Source organism: Oncorhynchus kisutch, linkage group LG22 (assembly GCF_002021735.2).
Source record: "Oncorhynchus kisutch isolate 150728-3 linkage group LG22, Okis_V2, whole genome shotgun sequence".
NCBI classification, from domain to species: Eukaryota; Metazoa; Chordata; class Actinopteri; order Salmoniformes; family Salmonidae; genus Oncorhynchus; species Oncorhynchus kisutch.
The window spans coordinates 8386708-8412986 of record NC_034195.2 but is presented as its reverse complement, the minus strand read 5'-3'; the positions used below and the strand labels follow the sequence as shown (position 1 = coordinate 8412986).

General features: G+C 42.2%; 1 protein-coding gene across 1 annotated transcript; it reads left to right on the top strand.

The window, feature by feature from the left end:
- Window positions 1-1364: 1364 nt before the first annotated feature.
- On the top strand, window positions 1365-24462 carry ireb2 (iron-responsive element binding protein 2). The gene is made up of 22 exons (XM_020456825.2): window positions 1365-1488; window positions 8865-8954; window positions 9179-9344; window positions 9968-10105; window positions 10305-10535; window positions 13609-13678; window positions 13878-14061; window positions 14460-14599; window positions 16252-16423; window positions 17300-17400; window positions 17541-17657; window positions 18003-18162; window positions 18272-18407; window positions 18670-18754; window positions 19012-19168; window positions 19412-19536; window positions 19654-19758; window positions 19975-20117; window positions 20320-20467; window positions 20714-20836; window positions 21709-21894; window positions 22026-24462. The coding sequence occupies exons 1-22, from the start codon at window positions 1464-1466 to the stop codon at window positions 22134-22136; spliced, it is 2913 nt and encodes a 970-aa protein (XP_020312414.1). The 5' UTR covers window positions 1365-1463; the 3' UTR covers window positions 22137-24462.
- Window positions 24463-26279: the final 1817 nt, after the last annotated feature.

Below are 26279 nucleotides of genomic sequence, written 5' to 3'. Positions count from 1 at the left end.
TCAAGGTCAAAAAGGCTTTTTAGCAGCTTCTACCCCCCAAGGCCATAAGACTCCTGAACAGCTAGTCAAAGGGCTATCCAGACGCCTCTTGTACGCTGCTGCTACTCTGTTCATAATCTATGCATAGTCACTTTAACTCTACCTACATGTACATATTACCCCAACTAACCAGTGCCCCTGCACATTGACTCTGCACCAGTTTCCCCCTGTATATAGCCTCGCTTGTTATTTTACTGCTGCTGTTACATTTTTTCCCTTAATATTTTATTTGTATTTTTTCGATAATTTCTTAAAGCATTGTTGGTTAAGTACTTGTAAGTAAGCATTTCACTGTATGGTCTACTACACCTGTTGTATTCGGCGCACGTGACAAATAACATTTGATTTGCCAGCTAGCCAGCATAAACTAGCTTGCTGGGAAGGGCCATTGAGCTTTAAAAGAACATGAAAGGGCTCATCAGGGCGACTGACTGAACCGAATCCAATCGTCTCCACGACATATGTCATCAATTTAGGTAACATCTATTGCCGCGTTCACGACACATTCGGAACTAGCAAACTCTAACATGTTCGACTTGCTAACTGGTATAGCGATACACGTGTCGCGTTCAACCTGTTATCAAGTGAGAAATGTCCGAGGTTCCGACTGGTACGTGGACGCGGCATAAGACTCTATGGCTGTATAGCCAGAGATACTGGATCTAATAACGAGATGCTCAGGTCTCAGCCCTAACAATTGAATTCGATGTCCATCGCGTGGAACGGCGTGTTTCTATGCTTTCTTTTGATTGGTGGATACATATCTTTATTTTAATACAATTTGAATATTCGATGAGGGGTGTTGACGTCAAAGGGCCTGAATTCAATGGAGAGTGAAACGCTATGCTAGCCTCATAAATATAAAATGATTTCACCAGGGACAAATTAAATCACATTTTATTTGTGACATACACCAGCAGGTAACCAAGTGGTTAGAGGGTTGGACCAGTTACCAAAAGGTTGCTAGATCGAAATCCAGAGCTGACAAGGTAAAAATCTGCCGTTCTGCCCCCGAACAAGGCAGTTAACCAGCTGTTCCTATGTCGTCATTGTAAATAAGAATTTGTTCTTAACTGGCTTGCCTAGCTAAATAAAGGTTAAATAAAAAAGTCAAATAAAATGAAATGCTTACTTACCAGCCCTTAACCAACAACAACTGATAAAGTAGTTTTTTTCCACACAGTTGCCAGGATGCCACACTTGTACTGCTTAGGTTATTAGGAGTGGACTGACAACTTTTATTAGATCAATATAGAATTTCATTTTTATCTCCTAAATTCTACACTCATTGCCCCCACATACAAAAACTCCTCACCTGCTTAATAATTAATGAGTTGCTTAACGTGGACATGTTTTGGGCGGAGTAAACCCTCTCGCTTCGACTCTTCCTCTCTGCTATAGCCTCTCCCGTTTCAGAAGTCATCATGGCGCTCACTTCCTCAGTCAAAGGTAAGAGTCGTCTAAAATAACATTGCCAAGCTATTATTTCAAATCAACACAGTTTGCAAAGCAGTTGACGGCCATGTCAATTATTTTATTATGTAAAGCCTGAAATGTCTCACGTTTACTTGAGCTTCCTCACTGTCCAGGTAGCTTGTTATGCTAATGATACTTAGCTAGCTAACGTTAGCTGGCTAGTAACATTACTCCTTTAATCTTCACTTGCAGGCGCCCCAAAAAGTCACGTTACCTAGCTAGCTATACATCCAATTATCTAACGGGGAATTGCACTACAGTAACGTTATTTATTGAATGTGTGGGCGAAAATATTTCGCCAACGTTAACTAGCTATTAACTATAGCGTGCTAGTAACGTTAGCGTGTTTCTTCTATCACTATGTAATACACAATTGGTATATACACAGGCTGAAACTAATGCTTCCAAAATCGTGTACATTTCTCTTACAAGCCAGAATGTTGATTAAAATTACATTTAAACGTACTCTACCTCTTGTACGTGCCCTTTGTCCTATAGCTGCTCGAAATTTGAGACAAAAGATCCACAGGAAAGTATTTTTTTACCTGACTTTTTAGAGAGCCGGTAGGTACAGTGGGGAGAACAAGTATTTGACACTGCCGATTTTGCTGGTTTTCCTACATGTACATCAGAAACCTTTGTTTGTAATTACAGAGATCATTCGTTTCCTGTAGTTCTTGACCAGGTTTGCACACACTGCAGCAGGGATTTTGGTCCACTCCTACATACAGACCTTCTCCAGATCCTTCAGGTTTCGGGGCTGTCGCTGGGCAATACGAACTTTCAGCTCCCTCCAAAGATTTTCTATTGGGTTCAGGTCTGGAGACTGACTAGGCCACTCCAGGACCTTGAAATGCTTCTTCCGAAGCCACTCTTTAGTTGCCCTGGCTGTGTGCTTCGGGTCGTTCTCATGCTGGAAGACCCAGCCACGACCCATCTTCAATGCTCTTACTGAGGGAAGGAGGTTGTTGGCCAAGATCTCACGATACATGGCCCCATCCATCCTCCCCTCAATACGGTGCAGTCGTCCAGTCCCCTTTGCAGAAAAGCATCCAAAGAATGATGTTTCTACCTCCATGCTTCACGGTTGGGATGGTGTTCTTGGGGTTGTACTCATTCTTCTTCCTCCAAACACGGCGAGTGGAGTTTTGACCAAAAAGCTAAATTTTTGTCTCAGACCACATGACCTTTTCTCATTCCTCCTCATCCAGATGGTCATTGGCAAACTTCAGATGGGCCTGGACATGTGCTGGCTTGAGCTGGGGGACCTTGCGTGCGCTGCAGGATTTTAATCTATGATGGCGTAGTGTTACTAATGGTTTTCTTTGAGATTGTGGTCCCAGCTCTCTTCAGGTCATTGACCAGATCCTGCCGTGTAGTTCTGGGCTGAACCCTCACCTTCCTCATGATCATTGATGCCACACGGGATGAGATCTTGCTTGGAGCCCCAGACCGAGGGTGATTGACCATCATCTTGAACTTCTTCCATTTTCTAATAATTGCGCCAACAGTTGTTGCCTTCTCACCAAGCTGCTTGCCTATTGTCCTGTAGCCTATCACAGCCTTGTGCAGGTCTACAATTTTATCCCTGATGTCCTTACACAGCTCTCTGGTCTTGGCCATTGTGGAGAGGTTGGAGTCTGTTTGATTGAGTGTGTGGACAGGTGTCTTTTATACAGGTAACGAGTTCAAACAGGTGCAGTTAATACAGGTAATGAGTGGAGAACAGGAGGGCTTCTTAAAGAAAAACGAACAGGTCTGTGAGAGACGGAATTCTTACCGGTTGGTAGGTGATCAAATACTTATGTCATGCAATAAAATGCAAATTAATTACTTAAAAATCATACAATGTGATTTTATGGATTTTTGTTTTAGATTCCGTCTCTCACAGTTGAAGTGTACCTATGATAAAAATGATAGACCTCTATATGCTTTGTAAGTAGGAAAACCTACAAAATCGTCAGTGTATCAAATACTTGTTCTCCCCACTGTATATGGTTCGGCACCGATTATAACGTTAAAGTGAGTTTTATATTGGATATTCGGTTTCCTCTCGTCAATAGCAATTGAACCAAGCATGACAATGGACAAGTTCATTTTGCATGGCCCTGTGTCAAAGGTGGGCGGATTTTGATCATTTTAGACCATTCCATTGGTCCTTAAAGGAAATGTTCACCCATTTTCAATGTTGTATTGTTTTTGTGCACCTCTGAGTGATGTTCTATCGATTTCCCTGGGTTATTTCGTGCTTGCATGTGTATCTGAGTCATCAAATCAAATCAAATTTTATTTGTCACATACACATGGTTAGCAGATGTTAATGCAAGTGTAGCGAAATGCTTGTGCTTCTAGTTAAGACAATGCAGTAATAACCAACAAGTAATCTAACTAACAATTCCAAAACTACTGTCTTATACACAGTGTAAGGGGATAAAGAATATGTACATAAGGATATATGAATGAGTGATGGTACAGAGCAGCATAGGCAAGATACAGTAGATGGTATCGAGTACAGTATATACATATGAGATGAGTATGTAAACAAAGTGGCATAGTTAAAGTGGCTAATGATACATGTATTACATAAGGATACAGTCGATGATATAGAGTACAGTATATACGTATGCATATGAGATGAATAATGTAGGGTAAGTAACATTATACAAGGTAGCATTGTTTAAAGTGGCTAGTGATCTATTTACATCATTTCCCATCAATTCCCATTATTAAAGTGGCTGGAGTTGAGTCAGTGTCAGTGTGTTGGCAGCAGCCACTCAATGTTAGTGGTGGCTGTTTAACAGTCTGATGGCCTTGAGATAGAAGCTGTTTTTCAGTCTCTCGGTCCCAGCTTTGATGCACCTGTACAGACCTCGCCTTCTGGATGATAGCGGGGTGAACAGGCAGTGGCTCGGGTGGTTGATGTCCTTGATGATCTTTATGGCCTTCCTGTAACATCGGGGGGTGTAGGTGTCCTGGAGGGCAGGTAGTTTGCCCCCGGTGATGCGTTGTGCAGACCTCACTACCCTCTGGAGAGCCTTACGGTTGAGGATTAGGGTTAGGGTTAGGGTTGCATCTGTAGAAGTTTGTGAGTGCTTTTGGTGACAAGCCGAATTTCTTCAGCCTCCTGAGGTTGAAGAGGCGCTGCTGCGCTTTCTTCACGATGCTGTCTGTGTGAGTGGACCAATTCAGTTTGTCTGTGATGTGTATGCCGAGGAACTTAAAACTTGCTACCCTCTCCACTACTGTTCCATCGATGTGGATAGGGGGGTGTTCCCTCTGCTGTTTCCTGAAGTCCACAATCATCTCCTTAGTTTTGTTGACGTTGAGTGTGAGGTTATTTTCCTGACACCACACTCCGAGGGCCCTCACCTCCTCCCTGTAAGCCGTCTCGTCGTTGTTGGTAATCAAGCCTACCACTGTTATTGCCGTTCAAGCAGTCAGATCCGTCCGGTATGAGTTAGTTCTGTGATAAAGTCGCTCTCAGTAAACTGGAAGATAATATAAATATGACTTTTAGATTGTGAAAACGTCTTTCAATAAATAATAATAATAAAATTCGATTTCAATACTGGCCGATGTGATAACTCGGGAGAATGTATTTTCTCGAATGAGCCATTGATCATATTTTTGCGATATTCCTACCTTGAGAATTATTTTATTTAATGGAGGTTCTATCACATTTTTCCTTTTTGTCTGCCTCTAGGCCAGAGTGCATTGCATAGTGCCATTGCCAGATATATTATAGAAAGGAGATAGGAATCGAATGAATGAAGGAATGTATAATGCAGCACCCAGCAGACTGTCGACAAATCGTGTTTACGTTATCGTGCTGCTCACGCGGTTGCTAAGCTAATCGTCACACAATCCCTTCTCAAAGTCATTAGCTGCGCTCGAATACTCATACTAACCATACTATTTGTGACGTGAATTGAATGTATATTGTATGCTTATTGGTTATAGTATGGATATAGTTAGTATGTCAAAAGTTCCCGGATGTCGTACTAAATTTGCCAAAATATGAAGTATACAGAGGACACTGTGTCTGTACTTTAGGGCTCATAATGCAATTCTTCAGGAAATGGGCATGGCTACACATCGTTTTCAGATTTGAAGAAAATTGCGGAAAGTTTGCCATATGTCATAATTATGTACAATTATGGCAAATTAATTAGGGTCTTTGTTAGGAAGCAATGGTCTTCAAACAGTTTGCAACAAGCCAGGCGGCCCAAATTGCTGCATATACCCTGACTCTGCTTGCACAGAGCGCAAGAGAATTGACAATTTCTCTAGTTAAAAGAAATTAATGTTAGCAGGAAATATTAACTAAATATGCAGGTTAAAAAAAATATATAAGTGTGTATTGATTTTAAGAAATGCATTGATGTTTATGGTTAGGTACACATTGTTGCAACGACAGTGCTTTTTCCGCGAATGCACTTGTTAAGATTGATTGTTTTTTATAAGATCGGTTTAATGCTAGCTAGCACCATACCATGGCTCCTTGCTGCACTCGCATAACAGGTACTTGTGGGGTGCAATGTAATAGGCCATAATCGGTGTCCAAAAAATACTGATTGTTATGAAAACTTGAAATCGGCCCTAATCGGCCATTCCGATTTAATCGGTCAACCTCTAGTATTGTGTGTACGCCATTGACAAAAAATCTAGATGTAATCCTTTTTCAATTCAGGCTGTAACACAACAAAATGTGGGAAAATTAAAGGGGTGTGAACTTACCGACGGGCATTCTAATAATAAAGCAATTCTCAGAGCTTTGAGAACCATGTAATGAAAAGCGGTATACAAATTAAATGTGTTATTATATACATCTAGTCTTTTGTATGATTAGCTAACTCCACACTAGCAACGGTGTTTATACTGTTGGCCTAATCTTTCGAAAACATTTGACACGAGGCTTGTGATGATAAGCAGAACACGTTACCTCCCTTTACTAAATAGGAGCATATTTGAGTTCCCTTCCTTGTGTCCCTCATTTCTTTTTACTCATGATCTTATGTGGTTGATTTACTGGTGACAGTACGCATGTTGATTTTTCAGTATGCATGCAAGTCTTAACTGTTATTCAATTATTTGAGGCATGTCATGTCCAGAAGGAAGAAATTAGTTGCCTTACACAGATGCACAATGGACAGTTATGCTGGCAACAAGATGCTTGCATTTTTCTTATACTAATGTGGTGAAATTACGACCATTGTTTTCAAACAGTAGCCACCTAGTCTCGGAAATCCCAGGCCTTGGTGCAGAGCATTCGTACATTTTGGGGGGCAACCCGTCTGTCTAGAGAGAGACTCGTAGGCACCTGTTTATCTAAATCTCAACACGTTCCTAGTGCTAGTAGGCTGGTTAAGTCACAAACATTGGGACCACTTTGTGCTGTCCCCTACAGAGGCCTTCCTGACCACTTGTGATTTAGCTTTCATTCTAGCCTTGGTTCAAAGGGCCAGGGACCAAGTGGAACAGAACACACAGGCCTACATGACATTCCCCAGGCTTCTTTTTTTTTACAGCCAAAATTGAAGGGAAAGTTAAATGGCGCTGATTTAAAGCGAGTCAACCACTCTGAGAAGGTGGTGAAGGCTCTTCAAATGGCCCTCAAAGTTTACATAGGATGTACAGTGTAATTTTCGCTCCGATACAGAATATATCGGGGTGGCAGGTAGCCTAGTGGTTAGACCGTTGGACTAGTAATCTGCAGGTTGCAAGATCAAATCCCCGAGCTGACAAGGTAACAATCTGTCGTTCTGCCCCTGAACAAGGCAGTTAACCCACTGTTCCTAGGCCGTCATTGAAAATAAGAATTAGTTCATAACTGACTTGCCTAGTTAAATAAAGGTAAAATAAAAATACAATGATCCCTCATGCTAATAGACACTAGAGGTCGACCGATTAATCGGAATGGCCGATTAATTAGGGACGATTTCATGTTTTCATAACAATCGGAAATCTGTATTTTTGGACACAGATTATTATTATTATTTTTTTACAACTTTATTTAATCTTTATTTAACTAGGCAAGTCAGTTAAGAACACATTCTTATTTTCAAAGACGGCTTAGGAACGGTGGGTTAACTGCCTCGTTCAGGGGCAGAATGATAGATTTTCACCATGTCAGCTCGGGGGATCCAATCTTGCAACCTTACAGTTAACTAGTCCAATGCAATAACGACCTGCCTCTCTCTCGTGGCACTCCACAAGGAGACTGCCTGTTACGCGAATGCAGTAAGCCAAGGTAAGTTGCTAGCTAGCATTAAACTGATCTTATAAAAAAAAAATCATCACTAGTTAACTACACCTGGTTGATGATATTACTAGATATTATTTGGCGTGTCCTGTGTTGCGTATAATCTGACTGAGCATACAAGTATCTAAGTATCTGACTGAGCGTTGGTAGGCAGAAGCAGGCGCGTAAACATGAATTCAAACAGCACTTTTGTGCGTTTTGCCAGCAGCTCTTCGTTGTGCGTCAAGCATTGCGCTGTTTTTGACTTCAAGCCTATCAACTCCCGCGATGAGGCTGGTGTAACTGAAGTGGCTAGCTAGTTAGCGCGCGCTATTGGCGTTTCAAACGTCACTCGCACTGAGCCTTGGGGTGGTTGTTTGCCTTGCTCTGCATGGGTAACGCTGCTTCGAGGGTGGCTTTTGTCATTGTGTTCCTGGTTCGAGCCCAGGGAGGAGCGAGGAGAGGGACGGAAGCTATACTGTTACACTGGCAATACTAAAGTGCCTATAAGAACATCCAATAGTCAAAGGTTAATGAAATACAAATAGTATAGAGGGAAATAGTCCTATAATTCCTATAATAACTACAACCTAAAACTTCTTACCTGGGAATATTGAAGACTCATGTTATAAGGAACCACCAGCTTTCATATGTTCTCATGTTCTGAGCAAGGAACTTAAACGTTAGCTTTCTTATATTGCACACTTTTACTTTCTTCTCCAACACTTTGTTTTTGCATTATTTAAACCAAATTGAACATGTTCAATTATTTATTTGAGGCTAAATTGATTTTATTGATGTATTATATTTAGTTAAAATAAGTTTTCATTCAGTATTGTTGTAATTGTCATTATTACAAATATATTTGAAAAAATCAGACGATTAATCGGTACCGGCTTAATTGGTCCTCCAGTAATCGGTATCGGCGTTGAAAAATCATAATCGGTCGACCTCTAATACACACTCACTCACTCGTTTTGTGTGAGGCTGGAAGTAGTAGTAGCCTAGTTGAACTCATGCGGGGTGTAAATAATGAGTGTACATGCTCTCCTCTAGGACGGGCAGTCTCTAGTGTCAGATTGATATGTGTTTCTCTTTCCCTATACAGGGGAGCATCCTTTTAACCACCTGATTGACACGCTGAAAGATGGCGACCGGAAGTATTTCAATCCACAGAAGCTGAATGATGCAAGATACGGTGAGTGTGGATTTGTCAGCTCCTGTGTTGAACAACAATAGGCTAAGGCTTGCACTTATGCATCAAAAGACCAAACCAGAGTCTAATTATTTCTCAAAATGCAGCTTCTGTCATTATAGGGCCATGAGTTGAACTGTGGTCAACCAATAGAATGTAAATAAATGCCACATGCATGCCAAAAGTTATTTTTTGATAATGGTCTCTCATTCCTTTCCTTTCCATAGACAAGCTGCCTCTATCCATCCGTGTCCTCTTGGAGGCGGCCATACGCAAATGCGACGGCTTCTATGTGAAAGAAGAGGACGTCCACAACATCCTAGACTGGAGCGAGCAGCAGAATGTGGCAGAGGTGCCATTCCCTCCTGCCCGGGTCCTGCTGCAAGACTTCACGTGAGTGTCTTTTCCTACCTCCCCAACCTTGGATTATCCAGGTTAATCTCTTTGATATATATATTTTTCGCAAGAGAAACCTGGTCCAAGATACCAGCAGTGTCCCTGTGTCATAGCATACTCCCTGTCTATCCCTCCAAAGAAATGTAGAGTTGCAGCCATCCCCAGACCTTTTTGTTGGCTTCCTTTTTGTAGCGCCTGTAGGTGAAGTATATGGAGTCTCTAATATTTTGTAGTTCAGGGCTCACCACCGGTATCCTCAGTGTATTCATCTTGGGCAGTTGATCAAGTACACACAGTCTTGCTTGTTGTCTTAGGAATGAACAGTATTTTTCTGAAGAGACCTTGCTCAAGGTTATAGCAACATTGCAGCACTATCTGGTTACATGATCGAATCAAGATCTTGAGTACAATTAGTTAAACTAGCCTATTGCAAAGACTGTTCCACTAATTTCTATGGTTCCACCTCCTTAAAATCCCAATAGGCCTACATGTATTAAATCCTAGTACGATCGCCAATATTGCATCGCAGTGCTGTCGGTCACCAGTGTTGGTTTCCCTGTGTGTTATTGTTTGTTTTGTGGAGTAGTATGGTGGATCTGATTGTTGTTCCTTCCACACAGGGGCATCCCTGCCATGGTGGACCTGGCTGCCATGAGGGATGCAGTGACCAAACACGGAGTGGACCCCGGCCTGGTCAACCCTGTGTGCCCCACAGACCTTATTGTTGACCACTCGCTACAGATCGACCTCAACAAATGGTGGGCTTAAAGGGACTGTTTGCTTAAAGTTACATATTTTACCTTACGATAGCTGGGAAACCCTCCTGAGGTTGATGGCTTCTTTATCTGAGTTGGATATTTCGATACTGTGCTATTTCTGAAATTAACCTTTGCTGTTTCTTAATTATCCTCAGAAATTATCCTGCTCTTTCTGAAATTATCCACCCTTTCTCTGCAGTGCTATACAGAACGCCCCCAACCCTGGTGGAGGGGATAGCCAGAGCCAGGGGCCTCCGTCTCGCCCCTCCCCCGCCAGACCCACACCCAGAAGGGGGTCTCAGTGTGGAGGCGAGAGAGGCAGCTGCAGCAAAGGGGGCTGCAGTGACACCCCGGGAAGACCCGCCACTGCTGTCCAGCAGATTGAGAACACCCCTCTCCTATGCCCCTTCCATCTACAACCCGTCTCTGAGTAAGACACTATACATATTCATGAATTGCACGTTGCATCAAGCCATTGTTAGGAATATTCTCTTGAAGACTGGGGTGTATTCATTACGCTAATTCTGTTGCAAAATATTTATTCTGTTGCAAAACTGTTTACTTCAAACGCTACTGAGATTCGTTTTGTTGTTAAAAGGAAGGTTTAGTTCAGTTGTGTCTCAAAAACAACAAAAAAAGCGGCTGGAAGGAAAAAACCCAGTGGACTTCACTCCACTTTAGAGCATGGAAGTATCGATCATTTATAGATTTGAAGTGAACTACAACTTCACATTGAAGTGTTTGGAGTAAACCGTTTGCTGCAGAACGTTTTGCAACAGAATCAGCGTAATAAATAAAGAAAATGAATACATCCCTGAATACTGACTGAACGTTCTACTTAATGCTAATCAATTTGTGCATATGAAGATGTCATCAAAAGTGCATTATAGTGCCTTGGAGATTATTTGTATGAAGGAGACATAATTGGTAGGAATAACTTTTGTCATCATTTTGATGTCAGATTGACTTTAGATGCAGTTTAACATTCGCTAGCTAGCTAAGATTGAGGGGAGAGGATTGGAGCTAGCTAACGTTAGCATTGCTAGGGATTTTTGACCAACTTTAATGGCTAATGGCAATATGACCATGTCTAAAGTAAAATTCTCGACAACATACTGATGGCAAAGTTGTTTCCTACAAATTATTTGTCATTGTTTTGTTGAATATTTGTTATTTTTAAATACCTGCAGGCAACTTGTGCACAAGGTTAATTAACTTCTTGGCGCACCCATCCCGTTAGTGGGATCATTTTTGTCAACATCCGCTGAATTGCAGAGCGCCAATTTCAAATTAAATTACAAAAAATATTAAATTTTCATGAAATCACAAGTGCAATATAGCAAAACACAGCATCCACCTGGCGTGTCAGATTTCAAAAAAGCTTTTCGGCGAAAGCTATCGAAGCATTTATGTTAGGACATCTCTCTCAGCAGACAAAACATTACAAACAGCTAGCAGAAAAGTAGATTGGTCACGAAAGTCAGAAAAGCAATAAAATTAATCGCTTACCTTTGATCTTCGGATGTTTGCACTCACGAGACTCCCAGTTACACAATAAATTTTCCTTTTGTTCCATAAAGATTATTTTTATATCCAAAATACCTCAATTTGTTTGGCGCGTTATGTTCAGATATCCACAGGCTCGAGCGGTCACGACGGGGCAGTATCCGTAAATTTGTAGAAACATGTCAAATGTTTTTAATAAATAATCGATAATATTTCAACCAGACCGTAGCTTTTTCAATAGGAGTGAGAGAGAAAATGTCTGCTCCAAGCTGCTCACGCATGCAAAACTCTGCTGGCACCCAGCCATCCAATGACGCGATGTGATCTTTCTCGCAAATGTTTCTGAATAAAAGCCTGAAACTATGTCTAAAGACTGTTCACACCATGTGGAAGCCATAGGAAAAGGAATCTGGTTGATATCCCTTTAAATGGAGGGAAGGCATGCAATGGAACAGAGAGGTTTCAGGAAAAACAGCACTTTCTGGTTGGATTTTCCTGAGGTTTTCACCTGCAATATCAGTTCTGTTATACTCAGACAGTATTTTGACAGTTTTGGAAACTTTGGAGTGTTTTCTATCCTAATCTGACAATTATATGCATATTCTGGGCCTGAGAAATAGGCAGTTTCATTTGGGTACGTTTTTCATCCACACACCAAAATACTGCCCCCTAGGTTAATAGATAAAGCAGATTGCGTTCTTCATTTCGCTTGTTGCATTATTTTTTAATTATGAAGCCATTCCCCCAAAGCAGCATATTGAGTCACATGGCGTTTATTTGCGAAGAGCACACAGAGCAAGCGGAAGCTTTCGTGATGTGACGATCCACTGTTGTGCAGGTGATCAAGTTGCACTTAAAATTCACTACTACTGTTTTCCAGTTAAATATATTATAGGTATAAATTTAACTATGCACATGTGCCAAATAAATGATCTCCAGCTCAGAGCTGGAGCTCTATGTAACTGGCTAGCTTGCAAGATCAAGCTTCTTGATAACCAATATTTTTTACATTTTTATTTTACTAGGCAAGTCAGTTAAGAACAAATTCTTATTTTCAATGACGACCTAGGAACAGTGGGTTAACTGCCTGTTCAGGGGCAGAACGACAGATTTGTACCTTGTCAGCTCGGGGATTAGAACTTGCAACCTTTCGGTTACTAGTCCAACGGTCTAACCACTAGGCTACCCTGCCGCCCCAAATATGCAGAAACAGTTTGTGATATATTGAAAACATAGAACATTTTATCTACACAGCATGTGCAACAATAGTAATCATATTACTTGTATTTTTTTAAACGATCACTTTATAAACTGCACATGAACCAAAAACCCAGTTGAAAATACCACAACTTTTTTTTTAAACATGCGGGAGACAGAGCGCATTCTGGAGAGAGTCTATAAAAAACAGAAAGGCAAACAATTCACACAATGAAACTATGAATACACACAAATTAACGGGAGACTGAGAGCGCATTCTGGAGAGAGACTTGCTTACTAGTGCATCTTCGTCACACACCCCAGTTCCTTTCTTTTTGTGCCGACATTTTACATTTGAGATGTCATTTCTGAAAATACTAAGCTGTAGTGTAGACCACAACTAAATTATTTTAGCTAGGCCTACAACAGAAAATGCATGTGAAACGTTAACTTTCACTGCCTGCTAGACAAGTCAAAACAATTCTGCTGGCTTGCGCAGCAATTGAGCTGCATTCTTTTATCTTTCGGATCCATGTGGGATACAGACCCGACCCAATTTTGCTTAGATTCTCCCTCATTTCTGACATATTTTGGGTCGGGGGGGACGGGGACTACTGGGTCAAGTCGTTCTGGAGTTTCACACATCCAATTCCATTCGGATCTCAATTTCGGCCTCTAATTCGGGAATGCAGGTCCTGGCTCCTGTGTATTGGGTGGATTTATAGTGTAGCAAAGCCTACTCGGTACCCTGTATAGGAGAGAGGAAAGGTGCACATTGTCCTTGTCATTGTTTTCTGCAGACCTGAAACAGCTCTGAAAAACCAGGAGTTGGAGCTGATCCGAAACAAAGAACGGCTGCAGTTCTTTAAGGTAACTTTCTGTCTCTATTGTTTCCGTCAAAGTAAATTCAATGTAAACAAGATACTTAGTTACAGAGACTCTGCAGCAGCTATTTCGAACTGAAACCAGCACCTATAATCACACATTGTAACACGTCTGCAACTTATTTAGGCCCGTGTAGCGCACCAGTCTAACCTTTTTGTTACGTCTTTCTCCTTTTCCCCTGAAGTGGTGCTCCAAAGCGTTTAAGAACGTGAACGTGGTGCCCCCGGATGTGGGCGCAGTACACCAGCTAAACCTGGAGTACCTGTCTCAGGTGGTGCAGGAGAGCCAGGGCTTCATCTACCCAGACAGCGTGGTGGGCACAGACTCTCACACCACCATGATAAACGGTCTGGGCATCCTCGGCTGGGGTAAAGAACAACAATTTAAAGTTCTATCAATGTCCACACAGCTGCCAATGCTGGCTGAAATCATTGGAATTAAAAAAAAAAAGTTATGCATATAACTACAGTGCCCTGAAGAAGGGACATTTCGCAAGTGCTCAACCTCACTCTGTTGCACAGAGTATACGGACTCCAATAAATACTCCAATAAATACTAGATTAGCATCAAACAGAAAAACGTCAAAGAGAATAGATAAAAGAAAGGACTAAGAATTATGCTGAAACCACATTCATCAGGTCATAGGTTAATATCCAAGTTACAATCCTTTGGTGATGAAAGAACTTAAGAAGGAGATCGACGTGTGAATTATCCAATAGCTCTATAGCTTTAAGGTTTCCTGTCTCTTTCCCGCTCTCTGTCTCAGGTGTGGGAGGGATCGAGTCGGAGGCAGTGATGCTGGGCCAGCCCATCTCTCTGACCCTTCCCCAGGTGGTTGGCTGCAGGCTAGTAGGCTCCGTCAACATCCTGGCCACGTCCATCGATATTGTTCTGGGGATCACCAAGGTAGGCTACAGCTAAGAAATTAAACATACTGGTACACATCTGAGGGTAGCTCAGAAATGTTGAAACCATATTCAAAAGAAGCTTCCATACACAGCACATGCAAAGTATCATTTTTTATTGATTGCTAGCGTTTAACTTCTCTGGGATATGTGGGACGCTCGCCAACAGCCAGTGAAATTGCAGGTCGCCAAATTCAAACAGAAATCTTATAATTAAAATTCCTCAAACATACGAGTATTATACATCATTTTAATGATAAACTTCTTGTTAATCCAGCCACAGTGTCTGATTTCAAAAATACTTTACGGCGAAAGCACACCTTGCGATTATGTTAGGTCAGCGCCTAGCCACAGAAAACCATACAGCCATTTTCCAAAGAAGGAGAGGTGTCACAAAAGACAGAAATAGCATTAAAATTAATCACTAACCTTTGATGAGCTTCACCGGATGGCACTCCCAGGACTCCATGTTAGACAATAAATGTATGTTTTGTTCGATAAAGTTTAATCTTTATGTCCAAAACCTCATTTGAAATTGGTGCGTTATGTTCAGAAATGCATTGTCTCAAACAAACATCCGGTGAAAGTGCAGAGAGCCACATCAAATTACAGAAATACTCATCATAAACATTGATCTAAGATACAAGTGTTATATATACGATTATAGATAAACTTCTCCTTAATGCAACCGCTGTGTCAGATTTTTTTAAAACGTTACGGTAAAAGCACACCATGCAATTATGTTAGGTCGAAAACTCAGAAATAGCATTATAAATATTCACTTACCTTTGATGATCTTCATCGGAATGCACTCCCAGGAATCCCAGTTCCACAATAAATGTTTGTTTTGATCGATAAAGTCCATCATTTATGTCCAAATACCTCCTTTTTGTTTGTGTTTAGTTCACAAATCCAAATTCACAAGGTGCAGGCACTTAGTCCAGACAAAGTCAAAACAGTTCCATTACAGTTCGTAGAAACATGTCAAACGATGTATATAATCAATCTTTAGGATGTTTTTATCATAAATCTTCAATAATATTCCAACCAGACAATTCCTTTGTCTTTAGAAATTAAAGGGAACGCAGCTCGCTCTCACGGCCACGCGCGACTTAGCTCATGGCATTCTGCCAGACCCCTCATTGAAACGGCTCTTATTCGCTCCCCCTTCATAGTAGACGCCTGAAACAAGGTTCTAAAGACTGTTGACATCTAGTGGAAGCCTTAGGAAGTGCAATATGACCCCATAGACACTATATTGGATAGGCAATGACTTGAAAAACTACAAACCTCAGATTTCCCACTTCCGGGTTTGATTTTTTTCTCAGGTTTTTGCCTGCCATATGAGTTCTGTTGTACACAGACATCATTCAAACAGTTTTAGAAACGTCAGTGTTTTCTATCCAAATCTATTAATTATATGTATATTCTAGCTTCTGGGCCTGAGTAGCAGGCAGTTTTCTCTGGGCACCTTTATTCATCCAAGCTACTCAATACTTCCCCCCAGTCCCAAAGAAGTTAAGCTACATGTCGTTGAACCTCCTTTAGGTCTTTTTAATTTCCTTTGTATTATCTATATTGTCATTGTAAAGTACATGATGGAGATGTTTTAAATGCTCTGCCAAGCTTGATTCTATGTGTTCTCCATCTCAGCACCTTCGTCAGGCGGGCATAGCTGGGAAGTTTGTGGAGTTTTTTGGTCCTGGCATGTCCCAGCTGTCTGTCCCAGACAGGACCACCATCGCCAACATGTGTCCCGAATACAATGCCACCGTCAGCTTCTTCCCTGTCGACCATGTCACACTCAAACACTTTAAGCAAACAAGTAAGACAGGAAGCTGTCACTAGCCTGTTTCCAGGTCTGTTTGTGCTGTCTTGCCAACTTATCTGGTCATTAGCGTAACAATTACCATAGGAGATGGTAAGACAGCACATGCCGTGAAAATTTACCATAAGAATTGGCAAGACCTGGGAACAGGCTAGACTGTCACTTCTGAGGCTGGGATGTATGAAATTTATGTGCATGCTATTTAGAACATGCTGTTATAAAGAAAATGTTATTGCAACCTCTTTGCAATAAGGAATTGAGACCAAAAGCTCATGAGAAGTTTCAAGTGTTTATTACCAAGGATGCCGTCAGCTGAGTGCATACATTTATAATCTTCCCTCCTTTTGGTCACCAGCTTGTAGGTGTCACCTCCCCAGCCATACATTTTATGACCACAATGAGTTTCCCTTATCTCCCCTGTGGAATGTCCATTGTCCTCTCTTTGTTTAGCAATATGTCAGAATCACAACCTGTCATTGTCCTGGGCCTGACCATGCTTTCTGATCCTAGGCAATTTCTTCTTATCAGATTAGGTCAACCTTTACAAATTAGCATACACAGAGTTTCATGGCCTAAACTCCATTTAATACTCACAGTAATCATTCACGAAACAGGATACAAACAAACTACAGTTTAACTTGAAACATGTTACATTTTAACAGAATCCATCAATGCTAAGAGAAGCTGTATTAATAGTTTTTCGCTCAGCAATGTTAATGCTAACTTAAACAAACCCAAATTCGGTCAACAGACTACTTTTTTGGTTTCCATAAGGTGGGGTAAATTTGGCATTTCGGTGAATTATCTCTTGATTTTTAAATGTTGCATATGTGGCATGTAATGCTAAAACTTGATGTTTTCCTTTGCTCTCAGACTTTACTGAGGAGAAACTTGAATTATTGGAGGCTTATCTGAAGGCTGTGAAACTCTTCAGGAGCTACGAGGACTCGTCAGAAGACCCACAATATTCTGAGGTATTCTTTTAGTCTTTTCAGATATTAGTGGCCAATAAGTAGAGGAAGCTATGGCGGAATATTGGTCCATATTACGAAGTGCATCGTTTTACTGTTTCACAATCAGAGGTACAGTTATGTTGTCCCTGTTTTCTCTAAAGGTGATTGAGATCAACCTGAGCTCCATGGTGCCCCATGTGAGTGGGCCAAAAAGGCCCCAGGACAGGGTGGCTGTCAGCAGCATGAAGGAGGACTTCCAGAGCTGTCTCAACGAGAAGGTAACATATCAGTCAGACGCCTTAGGTCAACAAAGTAGAGAACTAATACTAATACTTGAGATCATCACACAATTGGCCTATTCATATTTTAGTTTGCATAGCAACAGAAAAGTAAAACTGCCCATTGAGGGGAAATGTCCTACATATGGCTTTTTGGTGGTTCATCTCAAACGAATCAATCATGTGACCCTTGTTCACTACGACTTTATATGAGTGATAAATACTTTTGTTAGAATGACCAGTTTTTTTCTGTTACGTAGAAAGGGGTGAGATCCCTGCCACATCTTCTGGCTGTAAAATATTGAAAGTATGGATTAGTTAATTAAATTGTGTTTCTCTTTCCAGGTGGGTTTCAAAGGGTTCCATATCTCCAAGGAGAAGCAGGAGAGCCTGGTGCCTTTCCTCCACGGCGGTCAGGAGTACGAGTTGGCCCACGGCTCTGTGGTCATCGCAGCCGTCATCAGCTGCACCAACAACTGCAACCCCTCCGTCATGTTGACAGCAGGTGAGAGACACTGGAGGAACACGGTACTATATTCTCAGGTTTTCCTGAAATCCCAATTGGACTGTCAGGAATTTTGCCAATGCAACTGGTATCGCCTTTTGATTGACAGGTTTGCTGGCCAAGAAAGCGGTGGAGGCGGGCCTTATCGTCAAGCCTTACATCCGCACCAGCCTGGCTCCTGGCAGTGGCATGGTCACCCACTACCTCAACACCAGTGGAGTACTGCCTTACCTCAGCCAGCTAGGGTGAGGACACGCACGTCACGGACAGGATCTGAATCCAGGTCTCCTACGGGAGAAACCAATGTCTTGACCGTTAGACCGTTAGACCAAGAGACTCTTGGGCCAAGGGCTGACACAGGTTTTAAAGTCACAGGCAGGGCTACCTCATCACGAGACCATGAGCAACTATGTACCCGACTCATGTCCGACACACACCCACATCACTTGATTATGCATAATTGGCAGGAGTAGAATATTAGATAATTGTTCCTCATATCTGACTCAGGTTTGAAGTGATAGGCTATGGATGTGCCACCTGCGTTGGAAACACTGCACCTTTACCGGAGACCGTCTCTGAAGCTATCAAAGAGGTACTTGAACAAACTCTGTCTTAACTTGGTTACTATTCACTGCAGAGCTGGGAATGAATAAGACTGTATTCCAGAATGAAGTATTTAGGAGATATTATCCATTCCAGTGTTAATTTGATCCTTGATTAAAATAAAATACACTTGGCTGCCTCCTTTAACGCACTCTGTCATCAAATATTTTGACCAAATGGGTGACTAGAGAGAGTGACGGAGAGGTTTTATAGGAAGGTCTAACCTTCCCCATGCGCCCGCTGTAGGGGGACTTGGTGGCCTGCGGAGTGCTATCTGGGAACAGACACTTTGAGGGACGCCTATGTGACTGTGTCAGGGCCAACTATCTGGCCTCTCCACCCTTAGTAGTGGCGTACGCCATCGCCGGCACCGTCAGCATCAACTTCGAGAAAGAGCCTCTGGGTAAGTGAACAACATCACGTTTCAAACCTCAAAACCACATTTTGAGGTTTGTTTGACACTTTATTGTAATCTGTCTCCTGTCTTCTACACTTTTTGATACCTTTGATGAACTACCGTTCACTTGATGTGATGGTCCAAAAATGTTATCTGGGGGGGTCAATTGGTTCCCCCTGGGGGAGACCCCAATGGAAGGTTAAAAACATAATGTGTTAGCATGTTTGTTACCCTGTCCCTCTGGTGTAGGTGTGACCTCTGAGGGGAAGGAGGTGTACCTGCGGGATGTGTGGCCCACCAGGGAGGAGGTGCAGCAGATAGAGCAGGACAAGGTCATCTCTTCCATCTTCACAGAGCTCCGTGCCAGAAAGGAGGTGAGGGTCCTTTTTGTTTAGGGTTGGCTCCCTCTCTTGAGTCTTTTTCTTCCTCAACCTATTCAAGTTTCATTACGGTGCAGTCATTACGGTGTGCTGTTTGTCACTCTGTTACAGAAAGGGAACACGTTTTGGAATAACCTTGAATGTCCAGAGTCTGTGGTTTTCCCATGGGATCCCAAATCCACATATATCCGCTCTCCTTCCTTCTTCAACAAACTTGTGAGTCTTATTTTTTGTGTGGAAAATTACTCAAATGTACAACAATAATAAACACTTTTGAGAGAGATAATTTAAGAAACTCCGAAGTAGATATATTTCATATATTCAAAGCGTAATGGATAGTTTGTGAAACATATTAGCATCAGGTTAAGCTGAATTCATATTTCAGAACTACTCTGGGCCCTGGTTCTATATGACCTCTCCCCTCTCTCCCAGTGTAAAGAGGTCCAACCGCCCCAGTCTATAGAGAACGCCCATGCCCTACTGTTCCTGGGAGACAAGGTGACCACCGATCACATCTCCCCTGCCGGGAGCATCGCCAGGGTCAGTGCTGCTGCCAAGTACCTGCTGAGCAAACGGTGAGCATCCTATAATGTATGTACGCAGACTGCTGCAGCAGGGGCTGGGTTGTTCAAATTCTTTACCTCCATGTAATTTATTTATGTCGTATGCAAAGTGCTAGCATTTTACCAGGGTCAGGAGCAAATGTTTTGGTAAACTCTCAGTGGAACTCAGGAGGAAAGCAGTTTGACCTTTAATCTCTGGATTTCTCACTCTCAGCCTTACACCGCGAGAGTTCAATTCGTACGGCGCCCGGAGGGGAAACGACGCGGTGATGACCCGAGGGACATTTGCCAGCATCAAACTCCAGAACCGGTTAATCGGCAAACCGGGCCCCAAGACCGTGCACATTCCATCAGGCCAGACTGTAAGTGAGAGAGAGGGTCAAGTCTAGAAACAGTGCACTTGAACTGTGCTCTTCATTCAGCTCTGTACGGAAGGGAATAAGTATCTCCCTATTGCTCACGATTTGATAACCCAAGCAAACGCTTCAAGTGATATAGCAAAATACCTTATTACAAATAACATGAGATTCATCTTTGCAGTAAATGGAGAGTGGATAATATACATGATTTCGGCCAAGTTGTTTAACAGTGTGTTTTTGTGCTGTTAGCTGGACGTGTTTGAGGCAGTAGAGCGCTACCAGAGAGACGGGATTCCCCTCATCATCCTGGCAGGGAAGCAGTACGGCTCAGGAAACTCTCGGGACTGGGCGGCCAAAGGACCCTACCTACTGGTAAAGGCTACATTCCACACCCAAGAGCCTCAAGCACTGGTCACATGCCAATAAAACTGGCTTCTGGGTGGAGCTTGTTCTTTAACACTTTTTAAAACACTCTTTAACACTTGAAGTGTTGCAAGATTTTTCTATATATATATATATAAAGATTTATTTTATATTGGAAGAATCTTTAGAGGTTTACTTAGTCGCAGCTACAGTATGCCTAATTGCATATCATGGCACAGCTACACTACTTGACCAGTAGTACTACTTTCTGTATGTAGCTCACTTTGTGCACGTGGGCATTGTTGCCTAGTGGTTAGAATGTTGGGCCAGTAACCGAAAGGTTGCTGGATCGAATACCCAAGCTGACAAGTAAAAAATCTGTCGTTCTGTCCCCGAGTTAAGCAGTTAACCCACTGTTCCCCGGGGGCCGAAGATGTCGATTATGACAGCCCCCCGCACCGCTCTGATTCAGAAGGGTTGGGTTAAATGCAAAAGACTCATTTCAGTTGAATGCATTTAGTTGTACAATTGACTGGGTATCCCCCTTTCCCTTCCCTTTCCCATTGTCATGCAAAAACAGGAAAGAGCGGTCCCTAAACTGTTGCCACGAGGTCGGAAGCAGATAATCGTCTAGAATGTCATTGCATGCTGTAGCGTTAAGATATCCCTTCACTGGAACTAAGGGTCTTAGCCCAAACCGTAAAAACAGCCCCAGACCATTTTTCCTCCTCCAACAAACGTTACAGTTCGTATGTACACAATGAAATTCTAAATAAGTCAAATATTCCTTGGGAAATTTCATTCAATTGTATATGTGCCTTTTTTCTCCATGGGATACAGATCCCATTGGTCTCTTATTCTGTGTGTTCTATGGTTGGCAGGGTGTGCGAGCTGTCATAGCAGAAAGCTTTGAGAAGATGCACAAGAACCACCTGGTGGGCATGGGCATCGCGCCCCTCCAGTTCTTGCCAGGCCAGAGTGCCGATTCGCTAGAGCTCTGCGGGAAGGAGAAGTTCACTATCACTCTACCAGAGGACCTGTCCCCAAAGCAAATGCTGACTGTCAAAGTATGGCATCCAATCAAATGTTACCTTTTTATAACTCAAATTTCCCATCCCCAGTTAAAATGTCTCACAACTATCTTTGTCCGTGGCATTGTCTCTTCATTGACCTACATTTTCCCCTTTTTTCTCTCTAGACTAGCTCTGGAAAGACCTTCAGTGTGACGACTCTGTTTGACAACGAGATGGATGTGGCCTTTTACCGGCATGGCGGGCTGCTGCGATACGTGGCTCGGACCATGCTCTAGACTAGATTATTTTATTTGAACTCCGCTTTAACCACAAGGACTGATTTTCTTTCTGTGCTTATATATGGGGTTAGTCATGCTCCAACCATCTAGTTGAATGTGTGGAAATGGGCCTACTAAACTAGCTTGCTCAAGTAGGGAAGACACAGAAGCTAATTCGCAGAGATTATGTACCCTCCCCTGCCCACAGACAAATGCCTCCCAGGTCTAAACCTGAACTGTGCTGTTTTGAACTGCTTGTGACCAGTCCAGTCTGCTCTACTTCAGACTAGCTCAGACCTGCCCAACATTCTTTCAGCTCCAAGACCAGCTCAGTCCTCTTTGACGATATCAATCTACTTCAGCATTTAGACCAACACAATCCACTTTAGATTGATATTTAACGGCTGAGCATGCCCCATTCAGAACAACCAGCTCCAGCAGGGTGCCTGTTCTATAGGGTGGAACATTCCAAACGTTGCAGTGTAGAAGCCCAATGTAAAGAATGGGCATAACCTGATAAAGTCATTGATTTTTATCTGTGTCAGTCGGAAAGTTTCATCTCTTTTGAACAGGTATCTGCACTTTTTATCAGCGCTTGAGCTTCCTACCCACATCAGTCAAGTTCAATTCTGAAACCAGATCGATCTGCTTTAGCCGACCAGATGAGACCTTGTGCCCAATTGCAACCCAACTCTTTCTCTCTACTCCTTTGATGCGTATGTAGATCTGGACAGATTGGATTGCTTTAAGCAACAGGGAGAACATTCTACTTTGCCTACATAATGTAATCTTTTAAGATTTTGATTTGGAATCGTGCACCAGTCTCGGCTGTGTATATCTCCTGCAGACTCGTCCATCCTTTACAACAGAGTATTTCCAGGGATGTCCTCTTTTGCACTTATGGTCAGAATGAGAATGTGGAGGAAACAGTTGTTATTTGCTCTCCATGTCTGCACAGCTTCATTGTCTACTGGTTGAACTGATTATCTGACAACGGGATTAGTTTCCACACCCAAATACTATCGATTTCACTGGTGCTGAGGCAGAGGTGTCAAAATGTCCTTCGCTTTGGTGCTTCTAATGACAATTTGCGAGGTCCTCTGTAAGATGCATACAATCTAGAACTGTATATCTCTATATATGGCTCTGATAGTCTAGTTTGATCTACAATATCTCATTACATGTTGCTTGTCAGGTACCGGTATTTAAGGTTTACAAAGTAGCGGGCAACCATTGTTCGTGTGTTGGTATTAACACTGTGGTTGGACATTTTGCATGTTAAGGCTGTCTATGTGACAATGTTGCCTCAGTTGGCTTACTCAGATAATGGCACTATATGAAACTTTATTCATACAATATAATTGAGACTTCTGGAATGTGGATTTGAACATTAGCTTTTAAACAAATACTTTAGTGGTCATTGAGATTGTCAAGTATTTATTGTCATACTAAATTCAAACAGTTGACTGTCTGGTGCTGTTTGAAAACCCAACCTATTTTTTAATTTTTTACTTTCCAAGAGTGAACAATGCCGTTGTGTTGCCATGACACATTTCCAAAGCAAGTTTAAGCAGAGAACAGTTTCCTGACCTGTAATGTCATTCGTTTTGAGGGTGCATACACACACGTTGATGTCTTTGGTTGTCAAACTACAGAGCTTCAATTAGCCTGATTTGGGCTTATTGATTTCCTTTGTTTTGTTGTGTTTTGATTGGGTACTTGAGTCCTGGCCGCTGGTCTGATCAAGATGGTGCAACACTGAAGGACTTTCAGAATCAGGTAGAAATGTCTAGTGTAGATACGATTTAATTGTCACGTAGAACATGTAATCAAGTCAACTGTGTTCATTTCTATCTGCAATGTTATTCTGAGTATTTCACCTCACTGAGTATACCCCAGTTTTATCTTAATGCAGTTTCCCTTGAAAGTGTGATCCGTTCTATTGGCTTGACTTCAAAGGTATGCGTCTCACTGACTGCTTTGGGGATTTTAGGTTTTTCCCTGAGAGTACAAGCACACGGTAATTTAGTACATTTTAATTCACGGATGACGTATGTGATGTTATTATTTGTGTGTAGCTGTTGTTGGGGTACTGCTTCATTTTAAATTTTCACAAAAAATTTACCATATGCAAACAAAGCAAGTGCAACATTGCACATAACAATAAGTACCTGGTTAATGCAGAGAAGTGGTAAAAAAAAATAAAAAAAAGTACCGAATACTGAATTATAACAGATATTGTATATAGTTTTTAATAAATGATTAAAATGAAAGTTTTGTTGAATGTTTTACTGTAAAGAAACTACAAAAAAAAACATCTCTATTTGGATGCTGGGCTCTCAAATCAGTGCTGGCATTATTGTTCCAGCACATCACCCGCAAGTCCAAGACAGACCTTTTTCACACTGCTTTGTTCTTAGTCCTGGGCTATCTTACCCCCAGGCTAGACTGGCTCATTGTTTTGCTTAGCAATGACCAAGAAGGGTAAAGAAGCTTCAGAATTTTGGAAAACCCATTCACTTACATGTTTGCTTGAAATTAACATGCTACATTTGTAGGTTTAAATGCTATCTTAACTGGCTGTAAAATAGATCCTTTACTACAGCACTACTAATATCCAACTTCGACTTGAAGAATGTCTGTTCTTTGCCAGGAGATACCGACCCTGCCGTTATGCTTGTTTACACTGAGCTGCACTGTCGGGATGCAATCCATTACATTCTATCCACCACATTTTCTAACGTTTCTTTGGACACAGCCAAACAACAGAAGTGATGGATTCGACTTCTGTTTACTTTCTTATTGCAGCGCAACGGTGGCAAACTTGCCGGAGTAAATTATTTGAGCGTCAATTTATAGAGAATAAAAGTCAAGTAAACAAGTGTTTGTGTGTGTGTGTATATATATATAAAAACGTCCCCTTTTCAGGACCCTGTCTTTCAAAGACAATTTGTAAAAATCCCAAATAATTTCACAGATCTTCATTGTAAATGGTTTAAACACTGTTTCCCATGCTTGTTCAGTGAACCATAAACAATTAATGAACATGCACCTGTGGAATGGTCGTTAAGACACTAACAGCTTACAGACTGTAGGCAATTTAAGGTCACGGTTATGAAAATTTAGGACACTAAAGAGGCTTTTCTACTGACTCTGAAAAACACCAAAAGAAAGATGCCCCGGGTCCCTGCTCATCTGCGTGAACGTGCCTTAGGCATGCTGCAATGAGGACTGCAGATGTGGCCAGGGCTATAAATTGCAATGCCCGTAATGTGAGACGCCTAAGACAGCGCTACAGGACGGACAGCTGATCGTCCTCACAGTGGCAGACCACGTGTAACAACACCTGCACAGGATCGGTACATCCGAACATCACACCTGTGGGACAGGTACAGGATGGCAACAACAACTGCCCGAGTTACTCCAGGGACACACAATCCCTCTATAAATGCTCAGACTATTCGCAATAGGCTGAGGGGCTGGACTGAGGGCTTGTAGGCCTGTTGTAAGGCAGGTCCTCACCAGACATCACAAGCAACAACGTCGCCTATGGGCACAAACCCACCGTTGCTGGACCAGACAGAACTGGCAAAAAGTGTTCTTCACTGACGAGTCATGGTTTTGTCTCACCAGGGATGAAGGTTGGATTTGCGTTTATCGTTGAAGGAATGAGCGTTACACCGAGGCCTGTACTCTGGAGCGGGATTGAGGTGGAGGGTCTGTCATGGTCGGGGGCGGTGTGTCACAGCATCATTGGACTGTGCCTGTAATGACAACAAGCTATCTCACCGCTGTGCGTTACAGGGAAGACAGACATCCTCCTTCCTCATGTGGTACCCTTCCTGCAGGCTCAATCTGACATGACCCTCCAGCATGACAATGCCTCCAGCCATACTGGTCGTTCTGTGCATGATTTCCTGCAAAACAGGAATGTCAGTGTTCTGCCAGGGCCAGTGAAGAGCCCGGATCTCAATCCCATTGAGCACGTCTTGGTCCTATTGGATCGGAGGGTGAGGGCTTGGGCCATTCCACACGGAAATGTCTGGGAACATATATATATATATATATTACAGTTGAAGTCGGAAGTTTACATGGAATCATTAAAACTCGTTTTTCAACCACTCCACACATTTCTTGTTAACAAACTATAGTTTTGGTAAG

Coding starts and splice junctions, on each gene's coding strand:
- ireb2 (XM_020456825.2), top strand. CDS start 1,464: ATGGCGCTCACTTCCTCAGTCAAAG. Junction 10,536..13,608: donor CATCTACAACCCGTCTCTGA/GTAAGACACTAT, acceptor TGTTTTCTGCAG/ACCTGAAACAGCTCTGAAAA. Junction 17,658..18,002: donor AGAGCTGTCTCAACGAGAAG/GTAACATATCAG, acceptor TTCTCTTTCCAG/GTGGGTTTCAAAGGGTTCCA.